The 27,611-nt window shown below is 42.4% G+C and overlaps 1 protein-coding gene across 7 annotated transcripts in view; it reads left to right on the forward strand.

The window, feature by feature from the left end:
• Window positions 1-27,611, forward strand: part of POLE4 (DNA polymerase epsilon 4, accessory subunit) — a 200,661-nt gene that overhangs the window by 46,790 nt on the left and 126,260 nt on the right. The window contains exon 5 of one of the 7 annotated variants that reach the window (XM_062209732.1): window positions 12,896-12,937. The exons of the other annotated variants lie outside the window; for them this stretch is intronic. Coding sequence (XP_062065716.1) covers window positions 12,896-12,922 — 27 coding nt within the window. The 3' untranslated portion in view covers window positions 12,923-12,937. Of the gene's footprint in view, window positions 1-12,895; window positions 12,938-27,611 lie in introns of those variants that run through there. 7 annotated transcript variants of the gene reach the window in all.

Below are 27,611 nucleotides of genomic sequence, written 5' to 3' on the forward strand. Positions count from 1 at the left end.
TAAGTTGGGGATTTGTCCTATCTGCTCTTGGAGGGGATCAACAAAGGTGGGTCATGAGAGAGTAAAATGACTAGTGGAATGAGAAGAGAACAGAGAAAAGCTCAAATGCAGCTTCTGGCTTCACTGATTGTGTGTATAGGGTCTAGGATGTGATTGAATGTTGCGGCCAAGGGGCAGTGCAGACACCAGACTTTGAGATGGTGCTGTAGGCATATGACCCTGGGCATCCTGAACTCTTCATTTTGGGTGCCCTTCTTGGTTCCTGGAACATTCATCTCTGTGTTATTCCCCCCCACCCCCCAGCATGTTTCAATCTTTGCCTTGACATTGGTTTCTAAATCATTTTCTGAATCATTTATATATCCTGGTTCTTACATTCCTGGTTCATTGTGACTCCAGCCTTCATGCTAATGTTGCAAACCAACCACTGCTTTGCTCTGATGTCTTGACATTTGCTGAAACTTTGTGGGTTCAAGCATTTCCTGGGCTGGGGCGAAATCACATGGGACATCTTCCTGAGCAGGTCAGTATGTTCTGTGGGAGGTTTGAGTTGTGAAGCTCTATCCAGAAAAGTTTAAGAAATGTGGGGCTTAGTGAGAAAAAAAAAAAAGAGTGATGCCACACTAGCAAGCACCCATTTGTGGCCTTGAACCTGGATTCCCAATACATGGGCAGTGGAACTTTGGTACCATCCTCCTTTATTCTGAGAGAAGCAAACATAGATCTCTGTGAGAAACGCATTATGTCCTGGAGCAGGTGCAGCCATAGGCCAGGAGACTTCAAGTTTCAGGGCCAGGTCAAGTCTAGAGGATGAAAGAGCAGGATATTCCTTGGAGAACTCCTTGTCATGTCTCTATTCTTATCAGTAATGCAAATTGGCTCTCTCAGAATTTTAAGGACCAAGCAGGATGGAGTGCTGGGTAGTAGGAAGCAGAACTACAGGCTCTAAAAGGACTTTTGAATTTGAATTATATTGTCTATAAAAGGAAATGGTGTCCCTCCAATGTTTACTTGCTGGTTCCTTTTTAGTCATTTACTCTTCTGTGAGCAAATATTGTCCCGTGGACCAATTCAGGGTCTTCCCTGAATTGTGGGAGTCCTACAAGCAGATTTATTAGCTCTTCCAGCCAAGGACTTGGCTCAGAGTCACAACATTGCTTTCAAGGCCCAGGTTATGAGGGAGCCCCAGTGATCATTTACTGCTAGATAATTTCAAACATAGTGTAGACCCATGCTGTCCAGCTGAACTTTATACAATGATGAGACTTTTCTCTGCCTTCTACCAAAAGAGGTTTATCCTAATACACCTTCATCTGGGGACTGTATGTGGGTGTTTGCTAGCGTAGGATCCCCCATTTTACATCAAAGTTCACTTTCCTTGGGTACATCTTCATAGTCCAGCCATCCTCTATCCAGCTGGCTGTGGGATTAGTGGCCTGGTCCATCTCCATGTGAGGACGCTGCTCATTCCTGACCCTGCTCATCACATCCCACATCCTGAACCATTTTGCCCAGCTCTACTTGTTCACTTCTTGTCTAATCTCCAGTGCCCCTCAGTTCCCAACCTGGCTCCCTGAGCAGGGCCCGGGGGAAGTTGTAGTTTATCATGTTTGTCATGGTCCAGATGTGGTTTGTGTATTGGTAGCATGGTGTCCAGTTTGGCTCTGTTGAGGTGGTGAAGCCTATAAGAGGTGGTGCCTAGTGAGAGGTCATTAGAGGGCATTGTCATCAGAAGGGATTAAGTAGTTCTTGTGGGTTTCCAATTAGTTTTTGTGATAAGTTATTAAAAGAGCAGACCTGGCCCTTCTCTTCCCTCTGGCTCCCTGTATCACCGTGTGATCTCTCTCTCCTGCACGTGCTTTCATCATTGTGATGCCATCCCCATGAGGCCTCTTATGAAAGCCAGGTATATGCTGGCTTGTGCTCTGAATCTCCAGAACTGTGAACTAAATAAACCTTTTTTTTTTTTTCATAAATTACTCAGCCTAATATATTTTATTGTATTGACAGAACACAACTGCTAAAATGTGTGAAAGAGAAGCATTAAACAGGCAAGTCTCTGAGGAGCTGCCATGTGCCCTGAGGTGCATTGGCTGATTTACCAGACTCTTCTGGCCTTGACCTTGGCTTTCATTAAGTAGAATTAATAGTTGAGATAACAACAATAATATGAATGGAAACAGCCATGCCTGCCCTCTTGCTAGAAGAGTACAAAGAGATAATACATATAAAATTGCTTTTAAATTTAAAATGCTATACACTTTAAATCTATACGCCTTTAAGTTTATCCACATTTTAAATTTAAGGTGCTATACAAAGTCAAGTGTCACAGCTATCAAACCTGCTTTCTTCTGGGGCAGTCCAGCAATAAGTGTTACTCACTGTATTCATCCCTTCCTGTTTTTATTTTCTCTTCCTTTTTGCTTCCAGGCCAGGTAAAGTGTAGCTGATCAAAACATGCCTATATTCAATGAGCTTCCTTCTCATGGCTTTTCTGTTGTCATCTTTTGTCTGAGTCAGATTCAGAAAAAGTCTGTTATCTGGTTGCTTTGAAGAAACCACTTTAAAATTACTTGATAGCATAAAAAAATCAAGGCTCTGAAAACTCACCAAATTTCATGCATCCTGTTGGCCATTTCCTTAAATGACACATAAGAGAGATTATGAATCTGATGATAGGAATGGTTGCAAAAGACACATCCATTGGCATTGGGTAAGTGGTAAGTCCAGGACCAGGGGTGCTCAAAGTGATTTTAAATGTCACTCAGGGCTCCAACTAAGACATTTTAGGAGGAGAATCTTATAGGAGTTTTTCATACTGATTGTCACCAGAAATGCCCTTTAAAAGCCAGAAAACTTTTGTTCTTTACATTTTATAGCAGAGAGCAAAATTATTTTAGGTGGATAGACACTGAGGGTGTGGAACATAAACAAAGACAGTTCTCCATAACCCATTTATCCTGCTGACCTTACAAGTGTTGAGTGACAGTTACAAATGAAAGCCCTCTTAGGCATTTTATTTTTCCTGTTTTAAAAGAGGAAATGCATTTCTGGGAATATTTACACAATAATAATGTTGTGTTTAACTTCAGATGACAGATCCCTAGGTTGATTAAAATATTTAAAATGTAAATTGGATTTGAAAGTTCTGTTTAAATATTTTTGTTTCATTTTGACATTCAAGAGGACAAAAGTGGAGTAAGAAGGAAGAAAGAATCCTGGTTCTCAGGTTAGGGCCCCAGAGGCCTATCTATCCATGGTTGGTCTTTGCTTTATGTGCCATAAATTCAAAGAAAATCTCTTAAAAACAAAACTCATTGGAGACTTATGCGTATGGATACTGCATACCCTGGCAGGAGGGGGCACTGTGGAGGTCATCACTCCACAGGAGACTGTGGACAAGAAGGATGGGCAGAAGGTACAGTCAGTTTCCCAAGGCTGTGTCTACTCTTCCTTGGTCCAGCCATGGCTTCCTCCGGCTAGAAGTCTATGGCTGGGTCACCTGAAATGTGTGCCTCTTTTACTTTATCTTAAACTTCTGCTGCCAGCACTGCCTGTTTCCTATTGGAATCTTCCCCTCTGTGCCCATGCCAAGGATTCCAGGTAAACATGCAGCCAGATGTTTCCTGAGGTACATACATACAAGGGGTCTTCAAAAAGTTTGTGGAAAATGCAAAGTATCAAATAACTATGCACAGATTTCAGAAATAAACAAGTTTTAGTTCCATTGTCCACAAACTTGAATATATACCTATAGATCTATAGATAGATAAATACACAGACAGATACAGAGGAGTGAGCCTCATTGTGCTTAGGACTGTACAGTTGAGCTGGTGCTAGGCTTGAGTGCAGCTGAGCGATACTCTCTTCTAAGCTTGTGGCTAAGACCCTTGGTAAGGTATTTACATTTGTTCATAACATCAAGCTTTCCCTCTTGGCCAGCCAAGATGCCAGCAGGGTATGGAAGTCTCCTGATTAGTCAAGCTATCCAGTCATTCCAGGATGAAATTTGTGAAAATTACTGGTATTTGCTCCTCATTTTCTCGACTTTTTCTCTAACTGATATCCTCAAGAAATAAAGAGGAGGGATGGGGTTCTGTTTTGTGGTTGCAGAATTCTAGTGGCTGAGGTGGCCGAAACCATTATTCAAATTCTCACTAATCCTTGTGGCCGGAACCCCACTTAATCCTATTAATAGCCATATTAACAAAAGGGACCTCAGCTGTGTGTCTTTGTGCCATCTTGGGAGCTGGTTTTGGTTTGGGAATGAGAGTAGCTCACTACCAAGCTGGCTTCCATCTTTCAAAAAGTCTAAATTCTGGATACCTGTGTGGTTCTCCCTGGTTCCCAGATTTGGAAGTTCAGCTCAGTCTAGCCATGTGGGTCATAATGATTAATTTATTGAGTTCACTATTATGTGTGTCTGTATATATACATATAGATCTATATGTGTATTCACATGTGTCTGCTAGTTTTCTGTTAGTATAATGAACTATATAAGACACGCTAACTAGGCTTATTTTTGTCCATGGTTCTGGAAGTACAAGATCTAGGCTCAAATCTGGTGATGGCTTTCTTACTGGTAGAGTTTGAGACAGTGTAGAGCATTACATGGCAAGAGATAAAGGAGTGTGTGTGTATGTCTATGTGTCTGCCTGCTCTCCTCTTCCTTATAAAGCTATCAGGATTCAATCATGGGGGCCCTACCCTAATGGCCTAATCTAATACTTATGTAGTTACTTTCCAAAGGCCCCACCTCTTTTTTTTTTTTTTTTGAAGAAAGCTGTTATTTAATGAATACCCGCCCTCCCACCCCCACTCCCATCTCACCTCCTATTCCCTCTCCCATCCCATTCTTCATTAAGTTTCAATTTTAATTAACTTTATATACAGAAGACCAACTCTATCCTAAGTAAAGATTTCCACAATTTGGACCCATACAGACACACAAAGTATACAGTACTGCTTGAAAACAAGTTTTACAGTTAATTCTCATAGTATAACTCATTAAGGACAGAAGTCCTACATGGGGAGCAAGTGCACAGTGACTCCTGTCATTGATTTAACAATTGACACTCTTATTTATGACATCAGTGATAACTCAAGGCTCTTGTCACGAGCTGCCAAGGCTATGGAAACCTGTGAGTCCACAAACTCTGTCTGTATTTACACAGGCCCATAGCAAAGTGGAATTTCTTTCCTCCTTTAAGAGCAAAGTACATCCTTCTTTTATGGCCCCTTCTTTCCAGTGGGGTCTCACTCACAGAGATCCTTCATGTAGATCTTTTTTGCCACAGTGTCTTGTTAAAGGTCCTGCCTCTAAACAACATAGTTGGGTTGAGTTTACACCCTCTTAATACCACTAATGAAAGATCTTGGGGATTAAACTCCTGCATGGCTTCAAGGGGACAAAACATTCAGAATATAGCAATCTGTGTGTGTGTGTGTGTGAGAGAGAGAGTGGGTGTATGTGTATGTACGTGTATACGTATATGTGTTTATACAAGGGGTCCTCAAAAAATTTATGAAAAATGCATATTATGAAAAAAGTATGAGGGCCGGTGCCATGGCACAGTAGGTTAATCCTCCACCTGTGGCGCCGACATCCCATACGGGTGCTGGTTCTAGTCCCGGTTGTTCCTCTTCCAGCCTAGCTCTCTGCTGTGGCCTGGGAAAGCAGTCAATGATGGCCCAAGTGCTTGGGCCCCTGCACCCCCATGGGAGACCCAGAAGAAGCTCTTGGCTTCTGGCTGCGGATCGGTGTAGTTCCGGCCATTGTGGCCATTTGAGGAGTGAACCAATGGAAGGAAGACCTTTCTCTCTGCCTGTCTCTCTCTCATTGTCTGTAACTCTACCTGTTAAAGAAATAAATAAAATCTTTAAAAAAAAAGTGTGAGAGGAGGGACAGACATTTGGTGTAGTGGTTAAGATGCCATTTGGGATGCTTGCATCCAGGATCAGAGGGCCTGTGCTTGAGTCCTGCCCCGCTCCTAATTCCAGGTCCTGTGACTGTGCAGTCTGGGAGGTAACAGGTGATGGCGCAGATAACTGAGTCTCTGCCAGCCATTTGGGAGGCCTGGACTGAACTCCTGGCTCTTGACTTTGTGGCTGTTGCAAGCACTTGGGGAATGAACTGGCACATGGGAGATCTGTGTCTTTCTTTCTGCTTAAAAGGAAAAAAAATCAAAAAACAAAAAAACCAAACTATGAATGCATTTCAAACTACCTTGTAGCAAAATAATTTATATTTTAATTCCATTTTCCAACAAACCTTTTGATGTTCCCTTGTATATACACACAAACATTGTAACATTAATTTAAAAATAGCTTATGTATCATATCTGTATATTTTGGTATGGTGAGTTTGTATGGGAGATACTGTGTATTGCTATTTACCTGGAAGTCAAGGACATGAAATTTTAACTTTCATGTTTGTTAATACAAACAAGTATTTGTTGAATGCCCCAAAGTAAGTAACACTGTGTTAAGATCGAAGTTGGGATATGGGGCCCAGGAAGGTGAAAAAAGGTCTGCAGGCTGATTTAAGGAGCTCTTCTTTGAGGGTGATAGACATGCAACTTATGCACTTTACATCTAACCGAAATTGTCAACACAGAGGTATAAACCAAGCAATGTGGAAACTGTGGAGAAAAGGATCCATTCTGTCTATGAGGATCAGGGGACAGACCCCTGAGGATCTAAGATTTGAGGTGCCCTTGCAGGATGGTTAGAATTTCACTACAACGTTTGTAAAAATGATTAGTTCTTGCTGCAGCACTCCTGACATGCTGGTCTCCCCTGACATGGTAGCCTCACACACTTTGTCTCATTAATTGGAACAATAACTTTGCGAGGTTAAGTAAGGGGCTATTCCTGTGGTTATTATTCAGTAAAGAAGAGACTTAGAGAACTTTAATGACTTCCCTAAGGTGCCCCAGTGATTTAGCTGGGGAGAGGAGGCATGCAGATGTGCAGGATCTTCTACTTCTCTCCACATACCATGGGATCCCTGCATCCCTTCCCCAGCCCTGGCTGACCAGAGCTGTATTTCAGACATTTGCAAATTGTTGCTCTTTGATGGCTTACTAACTAGCTTCAGTGACCATTAGCGCTTCTCGTTTCTCAAATTGTTGACAGTGACTCCCCCACCCTCATGCAAATCCCCGTGCCGCATCCACTCCCCTCATCACAGGCGCTCGGCATCATCAGCATCATGTGGGCCTTTGTAAGAGATAGAGATGCTCAGAGCCCATTGCAGACCTGCTGAGCCAGAAAGGCTGGAGAAGGGCTCAGCCATCAGTGTGTTAAGAAGCCCTTCAGGGGGCTCTCATGCATGTGAGAACCACCGGCATAGATGAAGCAAATAACACAGCTTTGAAGATTCTCCTAAGTTAGATTAGTTGATGGGAAAACATGAGAACCAACTCTACAGAAATGCAAGTAATCTGTACAGCATCAGCAGGTAGGTAAACGGTGCTTTCCTTTTCCTGGTCTGTGGACTTTGTTGAGCAGGAGGATGAATGTCACCCTAGAAACAGGGACATTCAAAAATATGCAAAAATCAAGTTATTGGGGCTGGTGTTGGGGCGCAGTGGATTAAGCTGCCACATGTGATGCTGGCATCCCGTATCAGTGTGCTGTTTCGAGTCCTGACTGCTCCACTTCCAGCCCAGCTCCCAGCTAATGCACCTAGAAAAGCAGTGGAAGATGACTCAAGTGCTTGGACCCCTGCCACGCATGTGGGAGACATAGATAGAATTCCTGACTCCTGGCCGGCGCCGTGGCTTAACAGGCTAATCCTCCGCCTTGCGGCGCCAGCACACCGGGTTCTAGTCCTGGTTGGGGCACCAGATTCTATCCCGGTTGCCCCTCTTCCAGGCCAGCTCTCTGCTATGGTCCGGGAAGGCAGTGGAGGATGGCCCAAGTCCTTGGGCCCTGCACCCGCATGGGAGACCAGGAGAAGCACCTGGCTCCTGGCTTTGGATCAGCACAATGTGCCGGCTGCAGTGGCCATTGGAGGGTGAACCAACGGCAAAAAGGAAGACCTTTCTGTCTGTCTCTCTCCCTCACTATCCACTCTGCCTGTCCAAAAAAAAAAAAAAAAAGGAATTCCTGACTCCTGGGTTTGGCCTGGCCTTTTCCACCATTTGAGGAGTGAACCAGTAGATGAAAAGTCTGTCTCCCCCCTCCCCACCTTTGTAACTCGACTTTTCAGATAAATAAAATAAATGTTTAAAAAAAAAAAAAATCAAGTTCTCCCAGAGCTGAAATACAAAGTCACACGTTGCTTCCGAACATGAGGGGTCAGATTTCTAACAAGGGTTACCCACAGATGAAGGCCCAGCTCAGACCTTTCTCCTTGATCCTGAGAACATGTGTTTCCAAAGAAATTCAGCTGAAAAATGGGAGTGGTCCTAGTATCATGGCATTCGTTCTTTTGAATAGTTTGTGAGACAAGAGGGTATTCTGTTACCATGGCAACTTGGAGAGGCCCCGGCTGGCAATACCAGGAACTGACAAAGCTTGGCATCCTGATTCTTGATGAGAAAAATGGGACTGTTGAGGCCTGGGGTTTGCAAAGAAATAAATAATCTTTTTTTTTTTTTCTTTACAGTTCTGCCATGCTGCCTGATTTAAAAAAAAAAAAAATCATTAGACAGCACACACAGTGACTGATGAACATTTATTCATGCATTTCCCCTACCTGGAAGGCACTCCCCTTCCTTGTCAGGATTCTATTCGTTTGTTGCTGCATAGCTCCAAACCCACTTCCTCAGGGACAGATTTCTCACTGACTGGCCCTCGGCAAACCATTGAAGGCTCCCACCATTCATTCAGTTCCAGTTTGCACCCCATAAAAGACACATAAACTATTTCCTTTGTTGGGGGAAAGACAACACATTTTGCTTCCTTGTGATTTCAGAGTCTAAATAGCCATGCTGCCCATAATCTTTCCTCCCTTTTCTTATAAAACAAAAAGAGCTAACGGCTACCGTGTGCTCATTGTGTACTACACCAGTGCTAATTATAGTGTAGTCGAAGACCTGTAGCAGCAGGATCACCTGGTGTCTTAGTAACACACCAGGTGTGTAACTGTAACAAAATACCTAAGGCTCTGTGGAGGTGGATAAGTCCATGACTGGGCGTCTGCATCTGGTGTGGTCCTCATGCTGTTGTGGTATGGCAGATGGTGTCACGTGGCAGGAACCTAAAGGAGCATGTGTGGCAGTGGCAGATGACCAGTGACAAGGATGGAAGAGGCCCCACATGCATAGTGGCTTTGATCATAACAGCCCGCTCTCATGGTAGCTAATCCAGTTAAGATTTATTTATTTATTTGAAAATCAAAGTGACAGAGTGGAAGACACACACACACACACACAGATCTTCCATCTGCTGGTTCACTCCCCATATGGCTGCAACAGTTAGGGACAAAGCCAGGAGCCAGGAACTCCATCAGGTCTTCCACATGGGTGGCAGGGGCCCAAGTACTTGGGCCATCTTCTGCTACTTTGCCAGGCATATTAGCAGGGAGCTGGATCGGAAGCAGAGCAGCTGAGACTTGAACTCTGATGTAGCATGCTGGTGTTGCAAGCAGTGGCTTAACCTCTTGTAGTACAGTGGCCCCAATAAACCAGTTTTAAAACACCTATCCAGGGATGAAGTTGTGGCACTGAGAGTTAAGCTGCTAATTTAATGCTGATATACCATACGACAGTACCAGTTCGAGTTCCAGCTTTCTGCTAATGTGCCTGGGAAGCAGCAGATGATGACCCAGGTGCTTGGGCCCTTGCACCTATGCGGGAGACCTGGATGGAGTTCTGGACTCCTGGAATCAGTTCAGCCCAGCTCTGGCTATTGCTGGCATTTGTGGAGTGAACCAGTGGATGGAAGATCAATTCATATTCTCTCTCTCCCTCCCTCCCCCTCTTCCCTGCCCGCCCCAGCTTTCAAAGAAAGAATGAAAGGAAGAAAGAAAGAAAAAAAAAATTTTTTTTTTTTTAAAACACCAGCTCACTCCCAAGACTCAGGCATTAATCCCTTCCTGGTGTAGTGCCCCCATGATCTAATGAACTCCCACCAGGCCCTGCTTCTTAAAGGTCCCACTGTCTTTCAACACCTCACACTAGGGACCAAGCTTCCAGCGTTTGAACATTTGGGGAGAAACCCAAATTATATCTGGAAGCTTGCTAAAAGTGGAAATTTTGTGGTTTTACCGCTGGTCTACTCAGTCAGAAATTCTGGGGGTTGGCCCTCAGGAATCTTACAGGCCCTTCTGGTAATTCTGGTACACACCAAGTTTGACACTCACTGTATTGGACACATCTACATGTGTCATGTTGTTTCCTTATTTAATTTTCACAGGAACTCTTAGCCTAGGAGCTATTATTGTCCCTGGTACAGATGGGAAGACTGAGGCACAAGCGAGTTGGAATAAGTTGCTCAAGGTCCCTGTGGTGCATTGTGTCCAAAGATGCTGGCAGCAATCCCTCCTGCTTTTTCACTGTGACGTTCTCATTTCCATCAAGAGGTGGAGTCTATTTCCCTTTGCCATGAGTGGGACTGGTCCATGACTGACCTTGACTGTCAGAATACAAGGAAAGTGAGATGGTAGTACTTCTGATGGGGTCTTTCAGGTTCTGTTTTCATTCTCCAAGTACCTGACCCTGCATGTGGAGAAGTCCAGGCAGCCCTGTTAGAGACACCCCATGTGGTGAAAAGGACCCTGGAGAATGAAAATCTGGGCCATGGAGACTGATCCAAGGTGTGCCAGCACTGAGGTCTAGTTATGTGATGCAGCATCACTGCCGCCTCCCGGGGTCTGTATTAGCAGGAGTCAGGAGCCGCAGGCAAGTATCGAATCCAGGCACTCCATGTGGGGCATCCTAGCCAGTGGCTTAAATGCTAGGCCACGTGCTTCCCCGGAGTGTCTGTCTTTCCATCGCTACCATTGCTCTTTACTTACTTTGATACCACAACAAAACAAACGATGAAAACCCAAAACAACAACAACAGATACACTTGCTCTTTTATTAGTTCATGAGCTTTAAGCCCTCATCCAGTTATGATGTAAGGAATCTGGTAAATTGTGGTAGCACGTACCATATACCGTAAACACTCTATTTATCTAAGATAGGTAATAATGATGACAGTGAACCGTTATATGCTCCTTACCATATGCCAGTCAGTAAACACTTTGAATGCATATTAGCTTGCTATTTTTTTCTGACTTTTGAAATATGTACTTAGATAATTGATTTTTAGCCTTTTTTTTCCCCCCTAAGTACAAGCACTTAAAGCTCAGTATTTGTCTCTGAATAGTACTTTAGCTGCAATCTACACATTTTGGTATGTCATATTTAATTATCATTAGGCTCAGAGTAATTTATGATTTCTATTATGATTTCTCCTTTGATCCAGGAGTTTTTTTTTTTTTTCAGAAATAGATTGCATAATTTGAAATTTTTCTACTTATCTTTTTATTAACTATTCTTTCCTAAAATAATTCCACTGTGGTTAGTGGGTATATTCTGTATGACTCAAACATTTAAAATTGACTAGAATTTATTTTATGGACTAGTGTGTTTTTAATTTTGGCAAATGTTCTGTTTGTACTTGAAAAAAACGTATATCCTATAGTTAATGGCTAACTTCTGTAAACTTATGATATTGTTGTAGATAGCTATTCCCTTAAAGTAAAGACCCTCTCCAAAACACAGAAAGATTGTGTACCCCTAGGGGGTCTGGAGACCCAAGTTTGGGGTTAGGGGAGCATTAAGGACTTTTGAGGACTTTTGTTTTGTATTTACAATTTGTATCAGTTGTGTTTTGACCCCATAATATATCTGGGTTAAGTTTGAGATAAGATTTTTCCCATTAACATGTTCCAGGAGAAAGCAGCTCCTAGAACAATATCTGATACATAGGAGGCCCACAGTCTATATTTGTTGAACCACTGAACGAATGAATTGGTTGGCTCTCTTGTCTTGGGCACAGGAAATCTTTCAAGGTTGCTGTAGGCCTCCCTGGTCTTTTGAGGCCAGCATACCTTCCTACAGAGCCTTTCCTGATATATGTTGGAAAATTGTTGCAGCAAATTATGACATTTCTGATGCAAATAGGGCCCCTTAGAGTTGTGCAATATCCAATGTGCTCAACTGCACCTGTGGTCTCTGCTGGGGCCCAAGTGGATCTAATTACAGCCTTCTGGCTCATCTCTGCCCCATTTGCCCCCAGGCAAGCTGGTGGGAGAGCTGCACTCACATTCACACCTGAAGGTAGTCACTCTTCAGCTCAGCTGGAATCTGAGCTGAGGTCCTGGGTCCTGTGAGCAGCGTACTTCTGTGAGGTAAGCCTTGGCCACGGGCTCTGCATTTATCAGTAAATTGAAAAAATAATTTAAAACATTCCTACAAGAAAACTCCATGCCCAAATGGTTTCTTGCAAACAATTAAAGAAGAAAAAAAAAAATCAACTGTATACATAAGGAGTATTTCCCAACTCATTTGATTAGGCCAGCAGTATTCTGATATCAAAACAAGACAAATGTTGCAAAAGAAGGAGACTAATGATCCTTCTGAACAAAACCTCAAAAATTCTTGACAATTAAAAAAATCAAATCCAACAATGTCAAAAAGGGTGTAACATAACACGAACAAGCAGTGTTTAATCCCAGGAATGTCAGTTTGGTTTAACATTAAAAACATTCAATACAATAACCACATTAACAGAGGAAGAGAGAAAATCAATGGTCATCTCAGTAGATGCAGAAAAAGCATTTGAGAAAATTCAACACCCATCTGTGATTAAAAACTCTTGGTGAACCAGAAACAGAAAGGAACTTCAATTTGTTAAAAGGCATTTTCATCAAGCTGATTGAGTGAAATTTCTTCAGTCTTTGCTCACAGATCTGGAAAAATAATACTAGTCCCTAGCATCTCGTGAATGGTTGCTGTGTGCCAGATCATCATACAGATTCTCTGAAAATCATCTTGTTTGAATCTCTTCAGAATCCTATGAGGTAGGTATACATGAGGACTCTGCAAAAAAATTATTAGAAAATGGAATTAAAAGTTTATTTGGGTACAAGAAAGTTTCAAATTCATGTATAATTTCTATATAATAAGCATTATTTAAGAACTTTTTAAGACCCTTTCTATGCATTTTTCAAAAATTCTTGTGCCCGAATAAACTTACCTTTTAACTTCATTTTCCACAGACATTTTTTGAAGTACCTTGTATTATCATTGTCCCATTTGGAGATAAGAAAAGATACACAGTGATGTCAGCTAACTTACTTAAGATTACCTGCTAGAGACTCATAGAATGGCAAACACCCAAAACAGCATTCCTGCCTCAGAATCAACCCTTGGGACATTCGGATCTGGCTAAAAGGTCCATGAGAGTCTCACAGGCATGGAAAGCCATAACACGGTGGCAAAAAACAATCTAAATGAAAGACCCTGGTGAACAAGACCCCAGCAGAAGGAACAGGCCATCAAGGGGAGAAGCGCCTTTCTCTGAAGGGAGGAAGGAACCTCCACTGTGACACGGCCTTGACTAAACAAGTTCAGAGTCAGTGAACTCAAGGGGCTTCCATAGCCTAGACAGCTCATAGCAAGAGTCTCGGGTGATTGCTGACGTCATAAATAAGAGTGCCAATTGTTAAATCAACAACGGGAGTCACTGGGTACATGCTCCCCACGTAGGATCTCTGTCCTTAATGTGTTTTACTATGAAACTTAAAAACACTACTAGTCGAACAATACCCTATACCTTGTGCGGTTGTGTGAGTGCAGCCTGTTGAAATCCTTGCTTAGTATATACTAAGTTGATCTTCAGTATATGAAGGTAATTGAAAATGAAACTCGATGAAGGGCGGGATGGGAGAGGGAGTGGGAGAGGGGAGGGCCATGGGAGGGAGGGAGGTTGTGGAGGGGACATAACAATACAAAAGTTGCACTTTGTAAATTCACATTTATTAAATAAAAAGAAATAATAACTATATAACAAAAAAACAAGAAAAAAAAAGAACTTAATACTTTACCCTTTTAGTATTTTTTTATGTTCTACTTAAAACTATTGGTTGAACTCTGTAATTAATACACAATTATTCTTAGGTGTTTAATTAATCTATAGTACTCAAATAGTATTTTACACTTTGTGTTTCTGTGTGGGTGCAAACTGTTGAAATCTTTACTTAAAATATGCTAAATTGATCTTCTGTATATAAAGAGGATTGAAAATTAATCTTGATGTGAATGGAAGAGGAGAGGGGGTGGGAGAGGGGAGTGTGGTGGGTGGGAGGGAAGTTATGGCGGGGGGGAAGCTATTGTAATCCATAAGCTGTACTTTGGAAATTTATGTTCATTAAACAAAATTAAAAAAAAATCAATAAAAAAAAGATTACCTGCTAGAAAATGGGGAAGCTGAGACAGTCTGACTTCAAGGTTCATATGTACTTAGCCACTGCAGTAGGCGCCCATCAAAGGGAAGAGTAATGCAGAGATTGATTCCTGGCTGTGCAGTAGAAAAACTTACAGTTTTCAAAGGCTATACATTTGCAGGGTCACACCATGTGGTTGCATCATTTTGTACACATTGCATATGGTGGACTTACATTTTAGGTTCCCAACTGCGAAGATTTGATTCTGTGGCACTAGGGTCAGGTCTGGGAATATGCATTGTAAAAAGACCTCCACGATTGGGAGGAGAACCACTACAGTATAGATTCTTTTTTTTTTTTTAAATAAAGATTTATTTATTTGAAAGGCAGAGCCACACACACACACACACACACACGGAGAGACAGAGAGAGAGAGAGAGATTAATTGATTGATTCCATCTGCTGGTTCATTCCCTGGATGACTGCAGTGGCTGGGGCTGGTCTCCCACATGGGTGCAGAGGACCTAAGCACTTGGGCCATATTCTACTGCCTTCTCAGGCCACCAGCAGGGAGCTGGATCATAAGTGGAGCAGGCAGGATGTCAACCAGCGCGGATATGGGATGCTGGCGCTTAGGTGGAGACTTAACCTACTATGCCACTGTTTGGCCCCTGTTTTTCATGTTAGTAGATTTTAATTTAAACATTTCCATTTAGCTTATTTTACCTTCCTTTATGTGTATTATAATAATAACCTTTCTCTCCAAATGATAGTGATCTGATGCCTTTTTCTCTTTGAGTTTTCTTCCTGAATCCTACAAATGACCTCTGAGTACCTCTTGATCTTCCTGTGCACTCACAAGGGAAGGCTCAAGATGGACTTGTGTTAGTGTTGCAGGTGAGATGTGTTTCAGAGTCTTCCTCCAGAGGCAGATTGTGTCCTACAAAGGCAGCACTACTCAAAAATCGCTGGAAGAATATTATTAGCTACTTCTGTGTTTCTCTGAGTGGAAGTGTGTGATCCAAACTTTGCTCTTGGTTATGTACAGAAGGGGACTTCAACTTGGTAAAAGTTTATGATGAACACTTGAGAAGTTTAGTTTAGAAAGAACTCACATATAACTCACTCCTCAGATCATGTTTTAGAGAATAAACAGCACTAAGCTTCAATGTATGTGTCTTTAGAGGGAGGAAGGGGAAGGATTCATAGATAATAACCATAATTCATTTTATGTCACCTGCCCTTCAACTAAAGTGTACAAAATGATTGACACCATCCCTCCCCTGAGTTCCCAGATGATGTGCTTCCTCTGGCTTTTATCTGTAGGTATTTATAGGGGCACATAGATGTGAAGAGTTTGAACTGGGATTCATTAGGTATAATCTAGCTGCCTATTGCTGTTCTAAAAAATTATCATGAATTTAATGATTTTAAGCCACACCAATTTGTTATCCTGCAGTTCTGGAAATCAGAAGTTTGGAACGTGTCTCACTGGGCTAAAATCAAGGGGTCAACAGAACTGTGTTCCTTCTGGAGCCTTAGAGGGGACTCTGTTTCTGGCCCTTTCTGGCTTCTAGATGCTGCCAGAATTCCTTGGCTTGGAGCTGCATTACTCTGGCTCCTGCCTTCATTGTAATATCTCATTTGCCTTTGGCCCTCTTTTATAGGGACCCTTGTGATCAATTTCATTGGGCCCACCTGGGTGATCCAGGATCGTCTCCTCAAAATCCTTATCTTAACCATATCTGCAAAGTTCACCTTTGCAATAGAAGGTAGCACGTCACCAGTTCTAGGCACTAAGGCATGAATTGTTTTTTTTTTTTTTAATTTTTTTTTTTTTATTTTTGACAGGCAGAGTGGACAGTGAGAGAGAGAGAGAGAGGCAGACAGAGAGAAAGGTCTTCCTTTTGCCGTTGGTTCACCTTCCAGTGGCTGCCGCAGCCGGCACGCTGCAGCTGGCGCACCGCGCTGATCCAAAGGCAGGAGCCAGGTGCTTCTCCTGGTCTCCCATGGGGTGCAGGGCCCAAGCACTTGGGCCATCCTCCACTGCACTCCCTGGCCACAGCAGAGAGCTGGCCTGGAAGAGGGGCAACCAGCACAGAATCCGGCACCCCGATCGGGACTAGAACCTGGTGTGCTGGTGCCGCTAGGCGGAGAATTAGCCTGTTGAGCCACAGCGCCAGCCGTGAATTGTTTTTAAGGGTGTCCTAACCCTAACCCTAACCCTAACCCTAACCCTAACCCTAACCCTAACCCTAACCCTAACCCTAACCCACTACACCAGGCCACTACACCAGGTTGAAACTGGAGGACAGCAGAATAATGTTGGGAAACCATTCTGCTGCCACATGATAAAGATGAACGAGTGTTAGATGTCACTTCACATTCTAATCTCAATGACTTCTTGTTTGTTTCATAAAGCCTAGGTTTTCACAATAGTGATCAATGCAATTTGAGGTAATATATTTAATGGTAGTTTCTGGCCTGGCTCCTTCACTGCATTGTAAGCCCTCTGAGGGTAGAGAGATTATCTTGTTCATCACAGTGTTGCTCATGCCTGACTGGTAGCCTCATATTGCTATTTCTACCTCTTCCTTACTGGTTGAATCTCAGTTTTAGTCCCAAGAAATTGTTTCCAAACCCAAGGGATGAGCCATAATTGTGTAAGGCAAGGGGGCAATCACGTTCTCCTTTGCCAGTGATTGCTGAACAGATGGCCATGTGATCTAGCCCTGGCCTCCCAGGGCTTCTTGAAATATCTACCCATTCAGTGACAAGAGGAATCCATGGGAAGCAAAACTCTTGTTGCCTCTGACCTTTCATTTTATCCTTAGAAGACTATTGTATAAGGTTCTGATGACTGTGGCTGTGGAAAGCATTGAGAATCCATGAAGGGAGATGTAGCCAACTCACCAAGAGTAGCAGAGGGGAGAGATGGGAAGACCCCGTGTTCCTGCACTCATAGTTGAACTGCTGTACCCGTGCTGGCACTGCCGATATCCAGATTCTGGTTCTGTGAGATAACTAAATGTCTTAATCATTTGGACAACTGTTAGCCAGGGATTTTATTACTTGCAGCCAAGTGCACTTGAACTGATATACTCTCATAGTGTCTGGAACGTGGTGAAGATGTCTAATGAACAAATCCTTCAGTCAACAGATATGTCTACACCACAATGTCAGAATTTCCTTTAAAAAAAACAGTATCTACCTTACAAACAGCCATGCTAAACTTCTGAATCCCAGAATGCAGGCCCTGAGGACTGGGGATGCTGTAGCTGAGAACAGTCTGCTCTTTTGGCTTTGGCCACAAGGAAGTGGGTGATTTCATTGTTGAGTGACTTGGGTGCTTCAAAGCAAATTATCCTATTTCACTGCCAACTGCCTCTTCCCAGTTGATTAACTTTCTCTGCCCAATTCTCACTGGAGTGCTCACCAGCTGGGAACAGCCTGCCATCTGCTGAGTCTCAGGCCGAGCCAATAGGCACATGCTCTGCTCTAGAAAGAGGCAGTTTGCCTCTGGAAATTCCTCAGCTCAAACCTTCTGCTTACAGAACTGAAGACGGTGGAAGGCCCCAAGCATCACAGGACCAACCAGGAAGGTTCTGGGCCTCCCTGTGGCTGCAGGAGAGACAGAAAGCCTATCTAAGGAGAGGGTGTTGACTCTGTGTGCTGGTTAGTGAGGCTCACACTCGTGTGCTTAATCTGAGTCCCAAACAGGTACGGCCCCTCAGGCCCATCAGCACCACTGAAGGAGGTGCTCCTCTCGAGCCTGCTTTGACCTCTGTGCCTAAGTTCAGGTGGGCCCAGGCAACTCAAAAGATGTCTGTAGTAATGAATATTCCAGAGCTTTGCTGGAACATAGCTTCCAGGAAACATGGTGATGCTCTGCTTGTCTTCACATGGCCACACCCACCTGGGAGTATGAGGACTCAGGAGGAGGTTACACTCCCCGGTTTCCTATCCTGCCCCTCTCCACCTCATTCACACCAGCCACAGCTGGAGCTCTTTGGCCTCTATATTTTCCCCAGTTTCAACCCAGTGAGTCCTGAGTCCAAACCCTGCACATCTGTGTCTACCTCCCACTACCTCTGTAGACTGAAGCCAGAGGGAGCCTGGGCCCTAGGAAAGCTGCTGCTGTTAGAGATACTCTCTGGATGTTCAGCTTTAATGTACTTTGCACTGACATTCCGGTTCTACCCTGTTCCGTACCCTCAGTGCCGTGTCAACACTACCTTGGCATGCTTCTTACCAGTCGTCCATCTCCTCATCTTCATCCTCCCTCCCTCCCTTAGGCACATTTCTGGTACTCTGTTTTAGTACCCTACTTTCTTCATCTTACTAAGTTGCCAAATGGGGAGCTCTCACTTTCTCTCCTTCTTTTCACATTGAATGACTCAGTGATGAGCCATTTCCTCCAACTCCAGTTGTGTTTTTGGAACACAATTTCTTAAATTTGTACATGATTTCCACTTTTAATCATTAATAAAAATCCACTTTGGATTTGATTTGAGCAAACCTACCATTTTATGGCCTTCCCACAGGGCAGGAGAATGGGCAAAACTGCAAAGTTAAAGACTTATTCCTGGATTTGGGGACCCCATGAGAGTATCATTGGGTGAAAGATCCTTGTCCACCTGTTCCCTCTTCTAGACCTCTTCTTCTGGACATCAGCCTCACAAAAAGGAGCCTGTCTTGTGAGTAGCCACAGAGTCCAGAAAATTGAAATGATACTCAAAGCTGTCATGTTACATATCATATAGCCAGAAAGCCTGTGCCCTGATATGATAATTCATGAGTGCCATGAAAAAGGAGGCTCTTGAGATCAAAGAAGGTGAGAGGATGGTGCGTCTCTGGAAAGTAAGGATTTTAGAGAAGATATTGTATGAAAATAAAGCCACATGCCCATGCTCTTCCCTCTCAGGTCACTCCTGATCTAAATTTTTTAGACAACTACTCGCTTATATAACAAATGTTATTTACTGAATGCCACTACTCCCGCTCACGCAGTACTGTGGCAATGGAGACAGCTGGAAATGCTTTGGGAGAAAACTTGGCAGAGAACTTCAGGAGTTCTAAAAATATTTACATTTTTTTGTCATGAATTTCACCTCTGGGAATAAGTCAGAAGGAAATAACCCTAAGTAAGGTAAAAAAGTAATAAACATACAAATTTTTATTCCAGCACTATTCTATCATAGGGAAACATTGGAACCAATTTAACTATTCAATGATAGGAAGATGATTAATTAAGTCCTACTATAGCCCCTTGATGAAATATTATGGAGTCATGAAAATTTTAATTAGGGACACGATAGCAACACAGGAACATAACGATGTAAATTTTTATGCATAGTCTTGATTGCAGTGCTCTAAAATTTGTCCTCATGTAATTAAAGAATGTAAGAGAATACATAAAATGGGAATTAGCTGTGTTAAGGGGCTGGAATTATTGGCTTTCCCCCCTTTTTATATTGATGGAATGTAATATTAGTATTATGTTTGTTATAATATATAGAATTAACACATAAAATGCAATTCTCTAAGAATGGTAAGACATGGGATGACAACTAGCATTGTATTTCAGCTACTGGGTGAGATATTCCATGTCATACATTATATAACTTTCATGTGTCTCTTAAGTGGTATCTCGAATTTTTACATGTGAGGAAATTGAGACTGAGAGCTGCTAATTGAAGCAGAATAAGAAATGAGAAAAAGACATATAATCATTTAGTGAGATTCAGATTTTGTTCAGCAGTGAGATTGTTAAGGAGCATCAGAAATTAGAGAGTCTGTTCTAGTCACTGCTGCTGGAGGTGCGATTTGTCCTCAGCTTATTTTCTGTGATGCTGTCCTGGCAGAGAATTGAGGGAGAAGCTTTTAGTACCCCCTGATGGACACCGGGGGCACTGCATATCTCTGAATGTCCTAGAGGCTCTTCTTCCAGAACACATGGCATCTTGTTGGGCATCACACTTGAGAGACCTGAGAATTTTCAACCAAGTTCGTTGGGGAGGGCCTGGAAGTGCTGACATAATAGGTGGCTCAAGATGCCTAGACTAGGGACTCATGCAGCATTAGGTGTGGGCCCCAAGGTAACAGAGAAGAAAGAGTGCAATGAGTCCGAAGCTGAGGAGGTGTTGACAGTGAGAAATGGAGAAATCCAGGGAAATCAGAAAGCAGATACAGTGAGAATGAGGGCATTGGAGAATGTGAGGGACAGGAAATGATGGCTCGTGTTCAAGTTTCCAGATAATGCCATGTTCATGCGATCTTGTGTGTGTGTATTTTGGACTGAACTGCCTCTGCCTCAAATTTATATATTGAAGCCCTAACACCTAACATGAGTGTTTTTGGAGATACGGTCTTTCAGGAAATAGTTAAGGGGAAATGAGGCTCTAACCTAATACAGCCTTATAAGAAGATTTAGGGTCTTTATGGGAAGAAGGAGAGAGGCCTGAGAGAACTCTTGCTCTTCATGTGCACACAGAGGAAAGGTCATGTGAGGACATAAAGAGAAGGCAATCAGTTATAAGCCAGGAAGATTCCTCACCAGAAACCAAGTTTTCTAACACCTTGACCATGGGATTCTATTCTCCAGAACTGTGAGAAAATAAGTGTTTGTTGCTTATGCTGCCCAGTCTGTAGTATTGTGTAATGGCAGCATGATCAGGGTGGGATGTTACTGGAGGATCTGTCTATCCGTACAGATGAGAAAAACTCTCATGAAAGTGCTTGTAAAATGAGTTGTAGTGTTTACTGAACTTACTGGGCATTTGTGGGGCAGTGAATTTAAGAGTTATGAATTTAAGCACTTTATATGTACTTATTTCATTAATTATTTACCAGTCTGATACTGGTATTGCAATTTCACATGGGTTATGTGAACAAAGGCATGGAGGCACTGAGGTGTGAAGTAGCATATGCAGAGTCATAGAGCTGGTCTCAGAGGTTGGGCATGAGATGTTCACATGCGCTATAGATCCCACACCCTTGATTCCTGCTGTGTATTTAAGTGTGGGGGATGTTTTGAGCCAGAGGCTAATGAAGGGATATACATAGATAGGTGAAGGATGAAAAGTTTGCCAGATCAACCAGCCAGATTGGCTGGAGAATTTAGTTCACTAGTGGTGAGAGATGGGAAATGATAATGCAACAATCTCACTACCTTTGATCCAGAAGGAGATGAAAACCTGTAGTGTGAGCTGTGAAAGATGCAGGATTTTTGGATGAAGATGGGAGAAAAATGGTGCAGAATCAAGAATGGGGCACTGGGTTAGTTTTTGTATTACCTTACAAGCTGCATCCATCTGGGAGGGTTTTAGTCTGGCAGAAGCTTCATGGCAACAACAGTAGGTGCAGGGTGGGAAGGTGCCCTTAGGACTCACTGTTATAGGCAGCACTGGCTTTTTCTCCCAACCTCCCTCTCAAGGATAGCCCAAGTGTCCAGCCCTCCTCTGTTTCTAGGAAGAGATATAGTGAAGCCCTCAGTTGTAACAGCCTCGGTCACATCAGGTTATATAAACCATATGCTAGGTTAAGTTTGAGAAATTTAATAGAAGAATTAGTGTCTATGATAAAAGAGTCACTGTAAGATGCAAGGAGACTATTTGGTAGCCTAGGGTTGAGGGAGAGTATTCAAGAAAGAATGCAGTTGGAAAGGTCAGATGTCATAGAAGAAGGTTCTATTCAGTATACATGGAGCAGAAGTCTTTGCTATTTTACCAGTGTGAAACTTCTGTGAAGTTGTTGCGCAAGCCACAGGCCACTCTGGCAAGCAGGTGCAGGAGCAGGCAATTAACAGCTGGTGGCAAGGGCATGTAGTGGTCGTCTGGGCACTGACAGAACAGGAGGGCTTCAGAGTATGTCAGATGCAAGGTCATTCACAGAAGGAGCTCTGGGGATATAGAGACAGAAGTCCTAATTATATTATCAATAAATTTAATACAGCCAGAAGTTCAGGAGCTGCTGAGATGATTGGTTTTGGCTCTGAATCTCTTGTGTGGTTGCAGTCAGGATGTTGGAAGGGGAAGCAGTCATCTGGAGCTGGAGGGTCCACTCACATGGCTGTTGGGGAAGAGGCCTTGGTTTCTCACTGGCTACTAGGGGGACTCAGTCCTAGCCATGCAGGCCTATCCCCTGGAGTGTTCACACGATATTGACAACTAGCTTTCCTCAGAAGGAACAACCCAGAGATTTACAAAGTGGAGGCCAGTGTCTTATGATATGATCTCAGAAGTCACACATTGTATCTATCTTATATTAGAAGCAAATCATTAAGCCCAGTCCATATTCAAGAGGAGCAGAAATAGGTCCCAACTCATCAAAAGAGTACCAAAAAATCTTTGGATGTATTTTGCAACTAGCATAGCAAAGTATTGTGAATTTTCCAAGTCAACCTCACTGGTATAATCTGGTCTTGCATTGTCTAGCTAGGACTATGTGCACAATATGATTTTTTTTTTTTTGACAGGCAGAGTGGACAGTGAGAGAGACAGGGAGAAAGATCTTCCTTTACCATTGGTTCACTCTCTAGTGGATGCTGCACTGATCCGAAGCCAGGAGCCAGGTGCTTCTCCTGGTCTCCCATGCGGGTGCAGGGCCTAAGGACTTGGGCCATCCTCCACTGCACTCCTGGGCCACAGCAGAGAGTTGGACTGGAAGAGGGGCACGAGGACAGAATCCGGCACCCCAACTGGGACTAGAACCCGGTGTGCTGGCACCGCAGGCAGAGGATTAGCCTATTGAGCTGCCATGCCGGCCAACACAATATGGATTTATAACAGATATTCCAGTAGCAGGTTGCCTCAGAGTATACTGCTGCTGATGAGAGATCAAGTGGAGCCAGACCTCCTTTATCAGGGTACCACAAGGATGAATGACCTCCATGGGTCTCTGTAGAACTCAATGTCACCCCATGTTGAGACTGTCACTCAGATGTCTGCTACTTAGAGGGCTTCTATGACCGTAGTTATCCAGAGGATTGATGACATCCAACAGATAGAGAACTTCAGCCATGTCAAGATGCAGCCAAGGAATGGAAATGGGCATGAGTGAAGTAAATAATGTAAAAAAACAAGTGGCTCCTTAAAAAGTTGCAAAATGTTGTTGGTTGTGATTATATGCATGTAAAATTTCTGTAGATGAAAGATACTGTGAATAAATTGAAAGGCAAATGACCAATTAGGAAGGCATGCATTAGAAAATAAGTTAGCTTAACACATTAATTTCTTAAGAAGCAAAGGATAATTATCTCCAATATGATAGTGAGCAAAAGGTGTGCATAGGGAGGCTTTAAAAGGAGTACATTCAAGTACAATCGTGGTTTGTACTCACTCAAAATAAGGGGTGGAGATTTACAGACAGTTTTCCTTGACTATGATACCTTTATGTCTTCTTGGACAGACTTAAGCAGCTCTTAACACTCTGCATTTCTTTCTTTATGGAGAAAATATGACCTAAGTTTGATGACATTTATAAGAATAAAATTTAGCTCTTTTATTATAACCCTATCAAATAATTGGGATTTATGGAATTTATTCCTCCTTTCATTATGTTCTAAGGGTAGGCACTGGGGAATTCATTTGGACATCCTGGTGATATTTTGTGAAAAAAGTGTTTGAGAGTAGTGACTCTTGTACTGTTCATGAATGGGTTGCCAGTCACTGTAAGACTCCCAGTGGAAAAGATAAAATTATGAGAGGAAGTTCCAAAGACCAAAATGTCCAATGGGAGGGGTCACAGGAACCCTAACTTTGGCATTCTTCCTTCGTGCTCCTTTGACTATGCACCCAGCATTTGTCTTGGGTTTTAATGATGGAAGCAGGAGTAGAATAGGTAGGGGCTGTGCTCTGTGAACAAAGGCACACTCTTAGATAAAAGTAAACTCAACTCTTGCTCCATCCTGCTGATTGAGAGGGTAGTTGAACATCATCAACATTAGGGCTTCTTCCTTCAGCTTTTCTTTGCCCCAGAATGACATCAAGGTTTCAGGGGCTTTAGGAGGAATCGAATGTTGAGGACTCTGGTAAGTGTGTGTGTGTGTGTGTGTGTTAGTATGACACTAAGGACCTTACCAAAAATTGTTAGAACTAGTAAATGAATTCAATAAAGTTTCAGGATACAAAATCAGCATCCAACATTACCTATACATTAGTTCCTTTTTTTTTTTTTTTTTGACAGGCAGAGTGGACAGTAGAGGGAGATAGAGAGAAAGGTCTTCCTTTTTGCCGCTGGTTCACCCTCCAATGGCCGCCGCGGTAGGCGCGCCGCGGCCGACGCACCGCGCTGTTCCGATGGCAGGAGCCAGGTGCTTCTCCTGGTCTCCCATGGGGTGCAGGGCCCAAGGACTTGGGCCATCCTCCACTGCACTCCCTGGCCACAGCAGAGAGCTGGCCTGGAAGAGGGGCAACCGGGACAGGATCGGTGCCCCGACCGGGACTAGAACCCGGTGTGCCGGCGCCGCAAGGCGGAGGATTAGCCTGTTAAGCCACGGCGCCGGCTTATACATTAGTTCCTAAACATTCACAATGAATTATCCAAAAAAAGAAATTAAGGAAACAATCTCATTTAAAAGGTGAAATCTCATTTGAGGAGGTGAAAGCTCTGCTAAAAACCATAAAATACTGATGAAAGGGATTGAAGACACAAGGAAATGAAAAAATATCCCATGTTGTGGATTGGAAGAATTAATATCACTAAAGTGTCCATATCACCTAAAGCAATCAATAGATTAAGGCTATCCTTATTAAAATTCCAATGATATTTTTACAGAAAAAACAGTTCTAAGTTTCACGTGGAACAACAAAAGACCTAGAATACTCAAAGCAATCTTGAGCAAAAAAGAACAAAGCTGGAGGCATCACTATCTGATTTCAAATATACCACAAAGTGAAAGTAATCAGAAGAGCATGGTATTGGCATAAAAGCAGACACATAGTCCTGTGGGACAAAATAGAGAAACCAGAAATAAATCTACATGTTTGTGATCAACTGATTTTTGACAAAAATGCCAAGAGCACAAATCAACAAAGATTAGTTTCTTCAATAAGTGGTCCTGGAAAACTGTATACCCACATGCAGAAGAAAGAAATTGAACCCTTATATCATGTGTAAAAATTAATTAAAATGGATTAAGAATGGAAACTGTAAAACTATTAGAAGAAAACATAGGGAAAAATCCTTTGATATTTGTCTTGAAAATGACATTTTGAATATGACTTCCAAAGCAAAAATAGGCAACTGGAATTAAATCAAGCTAAGAGGCTGCACAGGAAAGGAAACAATTAGCAGAGTGAAGAGACAACCAATGGAATAGGAGACGATATTTGCAAGGTAACCATTTGATAAAGTGTTAATATCCAAAATATATAAGAAACACATACAACTCCATGCCAAAGAAATAAATAAAATAATTTAAAAAACGAACACAGGATCTGAACAGATATTTTTCCAAAGATACACAAATGGCTCACAAGCATATGAAAAGATGGTCAGCATCACTAATTATCATGAAAGCAGGGTATGCATCCTCAAATATTTTAGTTGGTAATTGGCAAAAACACAAAAGATCCAGTGGTGGTGAAGGTGTGGAGAAAAAGGGAATCCATGTACTCTGATAGTGGGTATATAAATTAGTATGTGTATTATGACAATTATATGGAGATTCCTAAAAAAATTAAAACTGGAACTACTATATGATCCAACAATCCATTAGATGGCCTTCCTTTCTCTCTCTCTCTTTCTCTCTCTCTCTCTCTCTCTTTCTCTCTTTCTGGAAAGCTTTTTATTTAATAAATACACATTTTATAGGTATAGCTTTAGGAATATACTGGTTCTTCCCCCCATACCCACCCTGCCACCCCCCACTCCCATCCTACCTCCTACTGCCTCTCCCATCCCATTCTTCATTAAGATTCATTTTTAATTATCTTTATATCCAGAAGACCAACTCTATACTAAGTAAAGATTTCAACAGTTTGCAGCCACACAGACACGCAAAGTATAAAGTACTGTTTGAAGACAAGTTTTACCATTAAATCTCAGTACAACTCATTAGGGACAGAGGTTCTACATGGGGAATAAGTGCATAGTGACTCCTGTTGTTTATTTAACTATTGACACTCTTATGTTTGACGTCAGTGATCACCTGAGGCCCTTGTCATGAGCTGCCAAGGCTATGGAAGCTTCTTGAGTTCACAAACTCCATCTGTATTTAGACAGGGCCATAAGCAAAGTGGAAGTTCTCTCTTCCCTTCAGAGAAAAGTACCTCCTTCTTTGATGGCCCGTTCTTTCCACTGGGATCTCACTCACAGAGATCCTTCATGTAGGCCATTTTTTGCCACAGTTTCTTGGCTTTCCATGCCTGAAATGCTCTCATGTGCTTTTCAGCCAGATCCAAGTGCCTTAAGGGCTAATTCTGAGGTCAGAGTGCTATTTAGAGCATTTGTCACTCTATGAGTCGGCTGTGTGGCCTGCTTCCCATGTTAGATCGTTCTCTCCTTTTTAATTCTATCAATTATTATTAGCAGACACTTGGTCTTATTTATGTGATCCCTTTGACACTTATTCCTATCTAAATGATCAGTTATGCACTTAAAATGATCACTTTAACTGGAAAGGTGGCATTAGTACCATGCAGCTTAATTTGATTTGGAATCCCATGGTAAGTTTTTAGCTTTACCCTTAGTGGTAAGTCCATGGGAACATGTGCCAAACTGTACATCTCCTCCCTCTCTTATTCCCACTCTTATATTTTACTGGGATCAGTTTTCAATTAGATTTAAACACCTGTGAATAATTCTGTGTTAAGAGTTCAATCAATGGTATTAAGTAGAAAAATAAAATAGTAAAAAAAAAAATAAATAAATAAACTGTTCCTCCCCAGTCAGGACAAGGGCTTTCAAATCATTGTTTCTCATAGTGCCAGTTTCACTTCTAAAGGTTTCCTTTTAGGTGCTCGGTTAGTTGTCACAGATCAGGGAGAACATATGATATTTGTCCCTTTGGGAGTGGCTTATTTCACTCAGCATGATGTTTTCCAGATTCCTCCATTTTGTTGCAAATGACCAGATTTCATTTTTTTTCCACTGTGTAGTATTCCATAGAGTACATATCCCTCAAATTCTTTATCTAATCTTCCATTGCTGGGCATTTAGGTTGATGCCATGTCTTAGCTATTTTGAATTGAGCTGCAATAAACATGGGGTGCAGATAACTCTT

This window comes from Lepus europaeus, chromosome 13 (assembly GCF_033115175.1).
Source record: "Lepus europaeus isolate LE1 chromosome 13, mLepTim1.pri, whole genome shotgun sequence".
Classification (NCBI taxonomy): Eukaryota; Metazoa; Chordata; class Mammalia; order Lagomorpha; family Leporidae; genus Lepus; species Lepus europaeus.